We start from the raw sequence: 15,152 nt of genomic DNA, 5'->3' as shown, positions 1-15,152 counted from the left end.
AAGCACCAGGCCCAGACGGATATACTATCCAATATTATAAAACATTTTCACCACAATTAAAAAAATTTATGGTGGATATGTTTAACGCATGGGGCAAGGGCAAGAAAATTCGGAGGGAAACACTCCATGCCCACATAACGATTTTACTTAAGGAAGATAAAGATCCAACATCATGTGCCAGCTACAGACCCATATCTTTATTAAATACTGATTTGAAAATCTTTACAAAAATTATAGCTACTAGAATACAAAAATACATAGTAAAACTAATAAATTTGGATCAAGTGGGATTTACACCGATGAGAGAGGCACGAGATAATACCACAAAAGTACTAAATTTATTATATGTAGCGCAGCAAAAACAGTTAAAAAGTATATTTTTAAGTACAGATGCTGAGAAAGCTTTTGATAGAGTAAGCTGGAAATTCATGATGGCGGTATTAAGATATGTGGGCATGGATGAAACAGTACTAAATTGGGTATCACAGATCTATTCAAACCCATCGGCGAAGGTGAGAGTGAACAGCACCTTGTCAGAAGACATATGGATTCAAAATGGAACTAGGCAGGGATGTCCCCTGTCACCTTTACTATTTATTTTGACATTGGAACCATTCTTATGTAAAATAAGATTAAACCCAGATATCACAGGAATTAGAATTGGCCAACTTCAACATAAGATATCTGCCTTCGCAGACGACATGCTGTTCACTCTCACCAATCCGATTATCTCGCTCCCCAATCTCTTGAGAGAGTTTGAAGTATACGGAGAAATATCCAATCTTAAAATAAATGTAAATAAATCGGTAGCGATGGGAGTAGGGCTAGAAGAAAAATTGTTGCAACAATTAAACTAAACTTCGAGAGTTATAAAATACCTAGGTTTGCAAATCACGCCAGAGTTCTCCCAGCTGTATGATGAAAATTTTATCCCGCTGTTGAAATCTATTCAAATTCTGCTTAAAAAATGGGGAAAAGGAATGTTTTCATGGCTAGCCAGGTGTAACATCATAAAAATGTCTATTTTACCAAAGTGTCTATATCTCCTCCAAACTCTACCGATATATATACCACAGAAATTTTTCAAACAAATGGATACTATATGGAAGGAATTTATAGAACATCCAAGAGTGAGCAAGACAGTTATGACACTACGAAAAGGAGGAGGGTTGTCTGTCCCTGATATGAGGAGGTACTACCAGACCATACATTTAGGTAGATTCATGGACTGGTGTAGACACAGGGAAATAAAATTATGGCCAAATATGGAACAAATATGGAACAAGCGCAATTTGAAATCCCATTGAGAAGAGCTCCGTTCTGTTGGCAGAATTTGCCAAATACAATGAAATTACACCCACTTATAGGCCATACAATTAAAATTTGCGCAAAAAACATTCCAACAATATAAACTGACTAGCAGAAACTCAGCATTAACACCGGTTTTGGGCAATCCCAATTTTATGCCGGGTTACAAAGACAAAAAATTTAAAGAACTAACTGATAAGGGGATTTTTCAAGTGGACCATTTTCTAACACAAGAGGGCTGGATAAAAGAAAGGAAGTTGATAGAGCGCTCCAGCTGGTGCACTTCCTCAGGACCTTACCAAGGCCCAATCAAATAACCTTATCATACACGAAATTTGAGGAGATGTGTGTACAAAAAGGGATAATAACACATTCCATATCTAAAATATACGCGATGTTGAACAATCAGAGGGAAAGTCAACAATTGACATTCATGACTGATTGGGAGAGGGAATTGAATAGAACTTATTCTGAGTCAGAGAGAAGGCAAATATTCCAGCTGACCTTCTCAACATCCATCTGTACAAAAATACAGGAGGTAAACTACAAAATATTATCGAGATGGTATCAAACCCCGGTAAAATTGAATAAAATGTCATCAACAAATACGGATAAGTGCTGGAGATGTGGAGAGGGAGTGGGGACAATGCTACACATATTCTGGCCATGTCCCAGACTGGAGAAATATTGGAAACAGATCCACGAAATAATACAATCTGTAACAGATTACTCAGTGACAAAGGACCCAGCCCTATTCCTTCTCCACAAATCCGACATTTCAAGAAATCAATATAAAAATTCAATAACCCCGTATTTACTCAATGCAGCAAAAATGTGCATCCCCTTAAAATGGAAAAACGAGACACCACCAGATATTAACATGTGGATGAATAAAGTGGAAGAGGTAAATAAATTTGAAAACCTTATATTAAATGCAAATTATAAAATGGGAAAATATCACTTAATATGGGATAGATGGAACTTATTTGTCAAGTCGAGAAGACAAGAATAAAAATGAGGAGCTAGAGGACAGGAGAAGGTGCAGACTCACGGGAATGTTATAAGCTATAAAATAATATTGTCCGTCACTACCACCCTTTGTTTATATTATTGGTTTTTTTTTTCCTTCTTAATCGCACAATAGAACAAAGCAGGAACATGAATAGTTTAGAGCTCCGGGGAATCTAGGAGAATATGAGATTTTCAGTTATTAGTTTCTGTTTTCTAGAATTATATACTAGATACCTCTATTGTTCTACCCAAGAGAGAAAAATGTATTAAAACTATGAATATACGTTCCTGATATAGTATAAATAAGATATGAAACTGTATGTACAATGTGCGAAAAATACTTATGTATATGCTCTTTATTATTTTTTTTTCTTTTGTTGTGTTTTGTATGGGAAAAAAGAAATGTTAAATAAATGGAAATTTAGTAAAAAAAAAAAATGAAATTACGGCATAGTCTGTATCGGTACGTGTGAGATACACCTTTTTAAATTTGTTTGGCGCATCTCCTTCCACCGCCGAGGATTGCAGGGGGCTTCAGTTTGCCTCCTGTTCCAAACTCCTCCTACTCCTCTTCCTCATCCTCATCCTGCCTTTAGGGTACAAAAAATTGTAATCGGGGCCTAGTCTGTGTTTGTACGTGTGAGATACACCGTTTTATAAAATTTTTCCTATTCCGCTATTCAATATACACCCTTTTGGAGTGTAAAAAATTAAATTTCGGCATAGTCTGTATCGGTACGTGTGAGATACACCTTTTAAATTTGTTTGGCGCATCTCCTTCCGCCGCCGAGGATTGCAGGGCGCTTCAGTTTGCCTCCTGTTCCAAACTCCTCCTACTCCTCTTCCTCATCCTCATCCTCCCTTTAGGGTACAAAAAATTGTAATAGGGGCCTAGTCTGTGTTTGTACGTGTGAGATACACCGTTTTATACATTTTTTTTTTCCGCTATTCAATATACACCCTTTTGGAGTGTAAAAAATTAAATTACGGCATAGTCTGTATCGGTACGTGGGAGATACACCTTTTAAATTTGTTTGGTGCATCTCCTTCCACCGCAGAGGATTGCAGGGCGCTTCAGTTTGCCTCCTGTTCCTAACTCCTCCTACTCCGCTTCCTCATCCTCTACCGCCTCCTCATCTGGTAAGCGTAACACCTTTACCACCAACTTCAACACAGCCAGGGGTAAACGACAGCAGGCAGTTTTAAAACTTGCCTGTTTGGGGGAAAAAAACCACACACCGCGCAGGAGTTGTGGAGGAGCATGGAACAGCAGACAAATGAGTGGTTGCTGCCAGCGAGCCTCAAGCCCGGCCTGGTGGTGTGCGATAACGGGCGAATTCTTATAGCAGCTCTGGGCCTAGCCGGTTTGACGCACATCCCTTGCCTGGCGCATGTGCTGAATTTGGTGGTGCAGAGGTTCCTTAAAAATTACCCCGACATGTCAGAGCTTCTGCAGAAAGTGCGGGCCCTCTGTGCGCACTTTCGGCGTTCTCACCCTGCTGGTGCTCGCCTGTCAGCGCTGCAGCGTAACTTCGGCCTTCCCGCTAGCCGCCTCATATGTGACGTGCCCACAAGGTGGAACTCCACCTTGCACATGCTGGAAAGACTGTGCGAGCAGCAGCAGGCCATAGTGGAATTTCAGCTGCAGCACGCACGCGTGAGTCGCTCTGCGGAACAGCACCACTTCACCACCAATAACTGGGCCTCCATGCGAGACCTGTGTGCCTTGTTGCACTGTTTTGAGTACTCCACCAACATGGCCAGTGCCGATGACGCCGTTGTCAGCTTAAGTATCCCACTTCTATGCCTCCTTCAAAAAACGATTCAGGCGATGATGGAAGAGGATGTGGCACAGGATGAGGAGGAGGAGGATGAAGAGGTAACCTTTCCAAGGCTTTCAGGGCAGTCATTCGCAAGTGGCTCCGAGGGTGGGTTCCTGCACCCACAAATGCCAGGGATACAATTGTCCAGCAGGGGCACAGTTCTGGAGGATGAGGAGGATGAGGAGGAGAAGATGGAGGAGGAGATGGAACCATGTTCACAGCAGGGTGGCACCCAGGCCAGCTCATGGCCATCACTGGTGCGTGGCTGGGGGGATACAGAGGACACAGACGATACACCTCCCACAGAGGACAGCCTTTCGTTGCCTCTGGGCAGCCTGGCACACATGAGCGATTACATGCTGCAGTGTCTCCACAGCGACCGCCGAGTTGCCCACATTCTAACTTGTGCTGATTACTGGGTGGCCACACTGCTGGATCCCCGTTACAAGACAACGTACCGTCCTTAATTCACTCACTGGAGCGCGATCGCAAGATACGCGAGTACAAGCGCACGCTGGTAGACGCGATGCTGCTGGCATTCCCACCTGACAGCGAGGCCACAGTGGAAGCACAAGGCCAAGGCAGAGGAGGAGGAGGAAGAGGTCGCCAACGCAACCAGGGCACCGCCAGCACCTCAGAAGGCAGGGTTAGCATGGCCGAAATGTGGAAAAGCTTTGTCAGCACGCCACAACAAACAGCAGCACCAGCAGCTCATATGGAACATCTTAGCAGGAGGCAGCATTTCACCAACATGGTGGAGCAGTATGTGTGCACACGCCTACATGTAGTGAATGACGGGTCTGCCCCTTCAACTTCTGGGTCTCCAAATTGGGCACATGGCCTGAGCTTGCCCTTTACGCCTTGGAGGTGCTGGCGTGCCCTGCAGCCAGTGTATTATCTGAACGTGTATTTAGCACGGCTGGGGGCGTTATCACAGACAAGCGCAGCCGCCTGTCCAGAGACAATGTGGACAAGCTCACGTTCATTAAAATGAACCAGGCATGGACCCCACAGGACTTTTCCGTACCTTGTGCAGAATAGAGATGGATACCGATCTTACCCAGCCATTGTTATATTTTTGATCTTTCTCACTCTTTTGGGGTGTACCTCATTTAAAATGACTGAAAAAAAGCAGTGTTGGCTACCTCGTCCCCCTCCACCGCCGCTTCCACCTACACCGCCACATCCACCGCCACCTCAACCTTCCTCCTATTCCATATGGGCCTCGTCCTTCACAGATGAAGAAAATTGTTTTATTTTTCTTTTTTTTTTTGTTGTTTTAAGTTATTTCCCTATCCACATTTGTTTGCAGAGCACTTGCCATGCTCTTAACTACGTTTTGCTGCCATTTGCAGCACTCTAGCCCTTTCCATTGGTGTTTTAGAGCCATTTTAGTGCCTGAAAGTTCGGGTCCCCATTGACTTCAATGGGGTTCGGTGTCCGGGTAAAGTTCGGAAAAAAGTCCGGGACACGGACCCGGACTTTTTTTTCAAGTTGGCCAAACCCGCCGAACACGGACATCCAGGTGTCCGCTCAACTCTACTTATTACACTTTGCCTATCCTCTCTGTACTTTACTTTGTTGTTATTAATAGGAATATTAATAACTATACGATCTGACAATCTTTGACTTGACATATCTTATATTCATGCATACATGTGTTTGTTTGTAGGTTTCCAGCTTTGACTTTACACCTCGGTATTCAGTCCTCACCTATGCTTCAAAAATAAAAAAAATTGTGAGTCTCTCAGAGTCTGATATCAATACAGAAGCCGAAAAAGTTATAGAAGCAATTAAAAAATTTAAATATTCAGGTAAAGTATTGGCTGGATTATTCAATTACCAATCCACAAAAGAATGATATTTAACTAATATGTGGGGCCTGGTGACTGAGTGAGCTCTTTATTCTGCTCTGTCATGTTACCAAAACATATAGTTTATCTCTGGTTGAAAAATCTCCAGTTGTCTCATGCTGGGGTTTGTACTTCCCTTACATCTGGTGGAGATGTATATATTGCCTCCTCCCATAGCTGGAAGGCCATCATGTGCCCAAGTGCTATATACACTATATTACTTTTCAGAAGATGTCATTGTTCAGGGTTGTTTTTTCCATTTATAATCCCACAGAACATGATGATAAACAAGGAACTAATACACGGGGTGCCCTTCAGGAAATCTATAATCAATTGTCTTTGGATAATTTGAGAAACCCAGACAAATTTCTTGACTATTCTAATATCATTATACTTATGACTGATGGTAAGTATAAAGTGTGTTGTCCAACTGCTGAAAATCTCATCAAGCTCATGCTCTGCTTTTGACAACCTTAGTCAGTCCATTAACTACTACTGACAACCATAGTTAGTCCAGGGTCTACACCTGACAAACTTAGTCAGCCCATGGTCTACTCATGACAGCCTTAGTAAGTCCATGGTCTACTCATGACAACCTTTGACAGTCCATAGTCTACTCCCGACAACTTTAGTCAGTCTATGGTCTATTCCTAAGAACATTGACTAGTCAATGTTTTACTCTTGACGACCTCCTTTAGTCTACAGCTTACCACTGATAGCCACATCCCTTTCTCTATTTCATAAGACCTGCATTAGTCAATATTTTGCTCCGAATAACCATCATTAATTTCTTACACCTGACATCCTCTGTACTTCAATATGCTACTCCTGTCAATAGAAGTCCATGTCTTATTAATTAGGTCAGGCATTGTCCTACTCTGTATAATCAAAGTTAGTCCATATCTTGCTCACGACAATACCAGTTTGGCCAGCAAGCCTTCATCTCCATAACAGTACTGTTAGTGCTTCTGCCTCTACAAAAGAATAAACATGTTCCTTAACTCCCTAGGAAAACATAATATGGGTGGAGACCCATCTGTGGAAGTAAACAAGATCAGAGAGTTTCTGAATATCAGGAAGGATCATCGTGAAGATAAACTGGGTATGTGGCATCCTAGCTGTAATGGAATTAGACAAGCACCACTTAGGCTTTTAATTAAATCCTGTAAATGGAATACACATAGATGGTTGAGCCTAAAGGGCTGTTAATGTGCCATCTAACTGTAGCACTGCCCCCTGGAGGACTGCTGGATTGTTCACTTTTTCGGGTCCCTCTGGGTTGCCGTTAGCAACTGCATGCACAAACTTGACACTTTACTTTCTGGCTCAGTCAATGAACAGTCTAGGGATTTTGGTTGTATTATTGTTTTATTATAAATAGGGATGGGAGAAGGGAAGAGTGGGATACTCTGGAACTTGAACTATTCACAATTTTGAGGACTTCTATCTGAAGATGCAGCCAGGCTGCTAGTTTGACCTTGCCACTGGATGAATTGTATATATTGAGTCTCTGTACGAAGACTTGGTTGCACACTATCTTTAGGGTACTCGCCTAGCACCCCCTTTCACTCCACCGGATGACACCCATCCTCTGACTGCTCTATTCTGGGGTGGCTCCCTTCCTGGTCAGGCCCTTAGACACGATCCCCTGTACTAACAATAATATTTTTCCAGGTTCTCTAGTTTTTCAACCCCTCTAGTCAGCTCTCCTGGACCTCTGTGTTCAGCTCCTTCCTTCTGGCTCACCAGGCCAACTGCCTGTGACCATTCGCCAACTGCTACAGAAGAGGAGGCAGCCGCCACCCTCCTTGAGGGACTCTGCTCACCAGCCAAAGACCCCGAGCACATGTGCTCATGGCTTTTATACCACACCCCACAATGCACCGAGACAGCAGTCCGTGCCAATCACTGGGGCTGTATCAAAGCCTGTGTACCCGTTGGTCAGGTTTTCTCCACTGTCCAATATGCCTCCCTATTGGACCAGTGTGAAATACTCCCCTAGACCAGATGAATCACACACTGAGCACCATGAGCAGACCTAACTCACAGATCCTGCTCTCTGTTAAGCAGAAAGCAATATAGAATTTGCCTGTTGCTCCTCTGATAGGCAGACAGAGCCAAAACTATACTCACTCTCTCTAGCACCTACATAGGAGGGTGCTACATAACCTTACAGGTTCATTAGATTGCTATCTCTTTTGAGGACACAATGTCCTTTGAAACATAAGTGCCCAAATCAGAGCCAGATAATGCCAAGGCAATGTATGCAGGAACTTATGGCCTAGTGGATGTCCAATGGACCCATCTACAACCTTCATGCTCTTGCAGTAAACCAGGGGGATAGCATGATTGATCAAGACTGTACACCTGTCTGTCACTTCACAATATAGGATGACATGTGTACTGGTATCCTAAAGGGTGAGCCATGCCAATACAGTCAATGAATATGGCCGCAGGTGTGGTGTTGGACATGTTACAAGATGAACAAAATATGTGGCATTCTCAGCCCACTTCCAGTATATAGTAACAAGATTCCTGCTAAACTTCCTACCATATTATATGCAGAAACATATATATAAGGACACCGAGAGTAATGTTTTCCTAGGGCCAGTGACTCTGTTGTATAAAATCAAATTTACTGTGCAAGTGATCTGAGCTCTGCACTGAACAAAGGCCCTGGCAAACTCCACTTAAATATGCTTTACTTTTTATTTTGCTGTTGTTGCTTGTCTGTTAATATCTTTTTCCATACCATTTTTTTTTTTATTTTCATGTAGTATTTAAAACTATTTAAAGGCATGGTGCACTTTACATTTTTTTTCTTTTTTTTAAATTAGGTTTTAGGCCTTATTCACAAGGGTGTACTACATTGTATACTTATGTGAGGGCTGTGTTTACCTGAAAGGGGGTGCACAGATGTTCCAAGCATTCCCATGTGGGCAGTCCAATTCATGTCAACTGGGACGCACTGACTGCATTGACACAGCTGTTGCTCCCAATTGGACAGCCATATGTGGGTGTGGCCCCAAATGTAGATAGTGTGTGTTCAGTGTCATACACTCACATCCGCACACCTGTCAAATCGGGAGCAGTGGCTGCGTCTGTGCAGGCACTGTGTCCTAATTGCAGGAACTGGCTGCATGGGGGTGCACAAACTGCTGACATCTAAATGTTAACATTTACTCTACTATAGGTTGTGTGCACAGGGAAACATATAGTGATTTGAAACTACATGGTCAACGTACATCTTATGCTGGAGAAAAACACAAGATGCAGGTTGGAAGGTTTACAATGCTTTTAAGCAAGTGCCCAACCTTCTTGGCACCAAGGACCGGTTTTGTGGCAGCCAATTTTTCCAGGTTGCCGCTCACTGATAGGAATCTCTGTGCCGTCAAAACTCTCTGCTAATCATCTATATTTACATATAGATCCTGCCCCCTCCATAGCCCAGCACTCCAGTGAGCGAGGAGGGGGCAGAGCAGAGAGCAGTGACTGACATTTACCAGCTTTCTGCTTGGAAAGCTGTGAGAACCCAGTGATCTGCGGTGTTAGATCGCTCGTTTATCAGTGTTAGAGCTGGCGGGGGACAGATGCAGCATCGGACCAATACTTCATCCACCTAGGTAAGTATGATTCTGAAAAAACCCAAATGACCGTCATGTCCTTAACAATGGATGACTCTTCAGCTGTCAGTGTGCTTCCCCACTGACTGCTGAATGTAAAAAAAAACATTGCCAACAAAAAAAAAATAGTGTGGGGGTCCCTCCCAATCCATACCAGGCCCTTTCGGATCTGGTACAGATTTTTAGGGGAATCCTCACGCTAAAATAAAAAAAGAAAAAATGGTGTGGAGCCCCCCAAAATCCATACCAGACCCATACCTGAGCATGCAGCCTGGCAGCCCAGGAAAAGGGGGGGGGAGCGAGCACACACCCTCCTGAACCATTCCAGGCCACATGCCCTCCACATGGGGGGGTGCTTTGGGGCAGGGGGGCTCTGCCTCCTCACCCTAAAGCACCTTATTCTCATGTTGATTGGGACAAGGGCCTCTTCCCCACAACCCTGGGTCGTGGTTGTAGGGGTCTGCAGTCAGGGGGCTTATCGAAATCTGGAAGGCCCCTTTAACATGGGGGCCCCCAGCTCCCTACATTGTACCCCTACCCATTCACCAAAAAAAGTGTAAAAAATAAATAAAAACACACACTATATTTATTAAAAATTAAAAAAAAACAACATCTTCCAGGGTAGATCCATTGTCAATCATGACGCCTGCCTCCACCCCTGGACCCATAAAAAAAGAAAAAAAAAAAACACCCGCACAAAAGGCTCTTGCTGACTGCCTGCTCCGCCATGTGACAGTACTTAAATAGCTTAGGAGCGGGGCCACCTGGCGATGCCACCTCGTGGCACCCCCTGTGACGTCACTGACTGGTGCATGCTGCGTTGATGTCATCGCAAGGGGACGGTATGGATCGAAGAGGGGGACCGAACGCCATTTAAAAAAAAAAAAAATTGGTGTGGAGGTTCTCCTCAAAATCCATACCAGACCTAAGGGACCTTAAAATCTATACCAGACCACAAGAGTTTTTTTTCCCTATAGAATTCGTGTTCAAAACTGATCTGATGTGTGATTCAGATGCTTTCCCAAAGAAGGCAATTAGCCTGGAATTTGAATCTGAACCGCACAGCAGTACCTAAAAAACTCACAGGACTCTTTTAAAATTTACAGAGATTTCACTCTGCACTGCACATATGTGAACCAACTCCAAAGAAAGCCGGGTTGATTCACATGTCATGTGAATCGGATGCAGTTCAAATCGCATCCAATTTGCATATCTGTGAATGGAGCCTTAGGAAGCGCCTCTATAATTAATATTGCTTCACCCAGTGGTTCATTATTGTCTGTTTACCTTGCCTGATTATTATCTGTTTTGAATCAGCTACCTATTAACATCATCTGGCTGGGTATTGCTGCAAGTAGATTGTATTCTATATTTGAATTGATTTACTTTAAAATGCTCAATACAACAGTGTTATTGAAATCCATGCTCATTGCCTTAACTTTGTGCTGGGTATTGTTGGTGACCAAGTTACTGAACATTATTTGCCTAATCCATGTGAAAACCTACAGTGTCAGACTCAGAAAGGTCGAGGTGTTTGCAAGGTCAGGGCAGTTCCAGAGGACAAACCTAATTCAGCGGCCCTTCCAGGGGTAGTGCTACATTGACAAGACTCAATAAAAAAATGCTTATGGCTTGACAGCCCTTATAATGAAGGCCTCTTGATCCCTTTAGGGAAAGAGAGCCTTGATTGCTGGGGGCATGGCCAGGGGGCTTGGTTTAAGCAGACTAGATTGGACAACATATTGGATGGAGCCTTGGGTATGGGGTTGGGCCTGAGCTCAGTTAAATACCTTTCCCAAAGGAATTCTGGGTCTTTTAGAAGAACGTGGCTGAAGAGCTGACTGAAGATCTAACTGTAAGAGCTGGACATTTGGGGGTTTTTTTTTGGGCCTATTCCAGTATGGATCCTGAACTTTTACTCTCCAGGGTTCGTGAGCTCATGGACCAGGGCCAGGCTGATTGGCTGGCTTCCCTCCTCTCACCTGTGTCCCCCCCCCCCCCGCTGCCCCTCCACCTTTGTCACCTGAAGTGAGGCGTGTGGCCTCCGGTACTCGTAGGCACTCCCGCCCCCCTTCTCGCCTGAGCCCCAGCCCTCCTAGGGCCCGTCGTGGAAGAGGGGTTTCCTGCCAGGATCCTGGCGCCACTGGCTCCACTGGGGCTGGCGCTCAGCGGCCATCTATCCCCCGCACATCCGCCCGCAGTCGGCGGGGCTCCTCCAGGCATGTCCGCCATCAGACTGGGGCTGTCCCTGCTGCCGACCCTCCTCGGACCCGCTCTGCCCGCTCCACAAGGCCTAGGCCCCCCCCTTGCTTACCCCTCTACCTTGCACTGCAGCGTCCATGCCTCCTCCTTCCCCGCGGCCTGCTGCTCCTTCCGGTACGGGGTCTGCCTCTCCGGACCCCCGAGTTGCTGCTGACATGTCCCCCCATCAGAATCTTGCCTGCGGAGCGGCGGTCGGTGCGCGGCCTCCGGCTATTGCTTCCTGCACGTCTGCTGCCTGTGCAGCAGAGCTCCTGACTGACCGGACAGCGCCACCTGCTGGCTGGTCGGGGGATCGCGCCTCTTCACATCTCCCTGCGCCCTGCAGGGTGGGAGATTCAAACTTCATTACAAATTCTTCAACAAGTTTACAGCTGTCCACCCCAGTTAATCTCCCTGTGCCCTACAGGGCAGGTGATTCAGTTGGCACATTTGCTTCCGTGATTTTTCCTCAGCTTCCCACCCCTGCTGATCTTCCTGCGCCCGGCAGGGCGGGAGATTTAATTTCCACTGCTCCTTTCTGTTAGATTTTCCCAGCTTCCCACCCCTGCTTATCTCCCTGCGCCCTGCAGGGCGGGAAATTCCCATGCCTGCCGTTCATCTTCCCTGACTGGTCTCCCTGCGCCCCTCAGGGCGGGAGATTCTTGAGTCCCACATCCCTCTGGCGGTCCCAGCGTGCCCGCTGTCCCCGTGCGTCTCCCTGCGCCCGGCAGGGTGGGAGATGCTTTAGAGTCGCATTCAGCTGTCAGTCGCTCCATGGCAGAAGCCCCTCCAGGTCTCCCTGCACCCGTCGGGGCGGGAGAGTCACACGCCATTTTTGCTACTGATGGGCTGGCGCTGCCAGCCTACCCTCCCCCTGCGCCCGGCTGGGCGGGGGACAGACTCCTACCTCATTGCCACTCCAGCCAGTGGTTTCTGCTGCCTCTGCCCTACTTCCTCCCGCTCCGGACTCTGCATGTTCCTGCTCTTCTGCAACTCATCGCCACGTGGGCCCGCCTGGGCCTCCGTCTGGACCTCCGCCTTTGGATCTCTCGGTGCAATGTCCTTCATCGCGGTTCCCTGAGGTTCCTGTATCCGTTGGAAATCGCGGGCGTCTGCCGGACCACCCCTCCGATGGATCATCCGGGTCGATGGGTTCTCGTGACGGGCAGCCCGTGCTGGTTCCCCCTCCTCATCTCAGTGAGTATGATTGTGGTTTGGTTTGGGGTAGGTCCGAAAGCGCTGCGGTATCAGGTCCGCCAGACGAGCACATTTTTGCGGCGGTCAAGTCGGTCCTCTCTCGCATGGGTGTATCTACCCCTTCGAGTGGTGGCGTTTTTTTCGGGTGTCCATTTGTGGGCGGTTTCTTCGTCAGCCGTGCACCTTGTACGAAGTACGGGAAAAGATCTGTCGGCGGGAATTCGTCGATTTACTCGACGGGTCGACGTTACCGCACAGGGTGACAAGCCCAAACAGCTTCCTCGCACTTTCGGGAACTGGCTGCAGGGTTTCTGTGCTTATGCCGGGGTGCTTTGTGAGCGTTTTCCAGAGTTGGGCCCTTCCTTCTTCTGTTACCTGGATCTCATTTGGGGTGCCTACAAGGTCTATGGGGGACAGTGCTGGTTCCACTATGATATCCAGTTTCGACAAAAGATGGCGGCGCGGAAAGAATTTTGTTTTGATTGCCAGGATGGCAGTCTGTGGTTGTTGCTCATGTGCCCTCACAGGCCGTCATCCTTTCAATCCCCGGCCGGCGCTTCTCACGGAGCGTCGGCTGCCCCCAAGAAAGGAGTCTGCTGGCTTTTCAACAAAAGCCACTGCAAGTGGTACACCGCGTGCCATTTTAAACATGAATGCTCGGTATGCGGGGGTGCCCACCCCGCCATCCGGTGCTTTCGGAAGCACAAGCTACCGCTTGCCAAACCCGGGGCAAAGCCTGAACTTTCTAGGTCGGAGGACCCCGGTGAACGTCTTAAGGATGCTTCCCTGGCTAGACCGTTACGCTCGGCGTAGAGAGGCTTTGATATTGCGTGACGGGCTGGATCTTGGCTTTTGGATTCCCTTTACTCACTCAGACGAGCCTACTATGGCTGCAAACTTGAAGTCGGCGTTGCAGTTTGAGTCTGCACTGGCCGAGAAGCTATGGAAGGAACTGGATTTGGGGCGTATGGCGGGTCCGTTTGATTTGCCCCCTTTTCACAACCTACGGGTTTCACCTCTGGGCGTGGTTCCCAAGAGGGAGGTGGGCAAATTCCGCCTTATCCACCACCTTTCCCATCCTTCTGGCTCTTCTGTCAATGACGGTATTGATAAGGAGGAATCCAGGGTCCAATATGCCTCTTTCGACAAAGCCCTTGGGTTGGTTCGATCTGCTGGCCAAGCGGCGTTACTGGCTAAAGCGGACATTGAGTCCGCCTTCCGCCTTCTACCCGTCCATCCGGAATGCTTCCACCTGCTGGGCTGCTTCTTTCGGGGCAGTTACTTTTTTGATATGTGCCTCCCCATGGGGTGTGCGATCTCCTGTTACTACTTCGAGTTATTTAGTAGCTTTCTCGAATGGGTGGTTGCCCAGTCAGCCGGTTTACATTCTCTGCTTCATTATTTAGACGACTTCCTTTTCATTGGCCCGGCCGGCGGTGGGCAGTGCCAGGCACTCCTTTCTGTTTTTCAGTCTACGTGCGAGCGGTTTTCCATCCCGCTCTCGGCTGACAAAACTGAGGGCCCAGTGACGGTATTGTCCTTCCTGGGCATCGAAATTGACACGGTGGCCATGGTTTTTCGCCTGCCGGGCGAAAAATTGGACAGACTTCTTTCCCTTATCCGTTTGGCCAAAGGGGCCAAAAAGCTCCAGTTGAAGCAGTTACAGTCCCTGTTAGGTCATCTTGTCTTCGCCTGCCAGGTTTTGCCCATGGGGAGGGCTTTTTGTGGGCGCCTGTCGTGGGCCATGAAGGGCGTGTCCGCACCTCACCACTATGTCCGCATTACCAGGCCTTTGCGGGATGACTTGGGGATTTGGCTCTCCTTTCTCCAGAATTACAACGGTCACTCCTGTTGGTTGATGGAGGAGGTCCCGAACTCACAGCTGGAGTTGTACACGGACGCGGCAGGCTCCTGTGGCTTCGGGGCCTTTTTCCAAGGGGAATGGTCTGCTGGACGCTGGCCGGCCTCATGGGCCCACATGGATCTGTTGCGCAACCTCACCTTGTTGGAGCTTTTTCCGATTATTGTTGCCATTGAACTGTGGGGGGGAGAGGTTGCGTAATCGCCAGGTCGTTTTTTGGTCAGATAACATGAGT

At 47.0% G+C, this 15,152-nt stretch overlaps 2 protein-coding genes across 2 annotated transcripts in view; both read left to right on the top strand.

Annotated features, from left to right (window-relative positions):
• Window positions 1-15,152, top strand: part of LOC309559994 (complement factor B-like) — a 135,980-nt gene that overhangs the window by 46,646 nt on the left and 74,182 nt on the right. Inside the window, exons 7-9 of the mRNA XM_082263475.1 lie at window positions 5,815-5,956; window positions 6,270-6,401; window positions 7,005-7,097. Coding sequence (XP_082119601.1) covers window positions 5,815-5,956; window positions 6,270-6,401; window positions 7,005-7,097 — 367 coding nt within the window. The remainder of the gene's footprint in view (window positions 1-5,814; window positions 5,957-6,269; window positions 6,402-7,004; window positions 7,098-15,152) is intronic.
• On the top strand, window positions 13,706-15,118 carry LOC309559771 (uncharacterized protein; the record flags this gene model as incomplete). Its single annotated transcript, XM_082263206.1, has 1 exon — window positions 13,706-15,118. One exon carries the CDS (start codon window positions 13,706-13,708, stop codon window positions 15,116-15,118), a length of 1,413 nt encoding a protein of 470 aa, XP_082119332.1.

Source organism: Pelophylax lessonae (genome assembly GCF_965119305.1).
Source record: "Pelophylax lessonae genome assembly, chromosome: 7".
NCBI classification, from domain to species: domain Eukaryota; kingdom Metazoa; phylum Chordata; class Amphibia; order Anura; family Ranidae; genus Pelophylax; species Pelophylax lessonae.
Note: the sequence above shows the minus strand (reverse complement) of the source record. Positions and strands in the feature narration are given on the sequence as shown.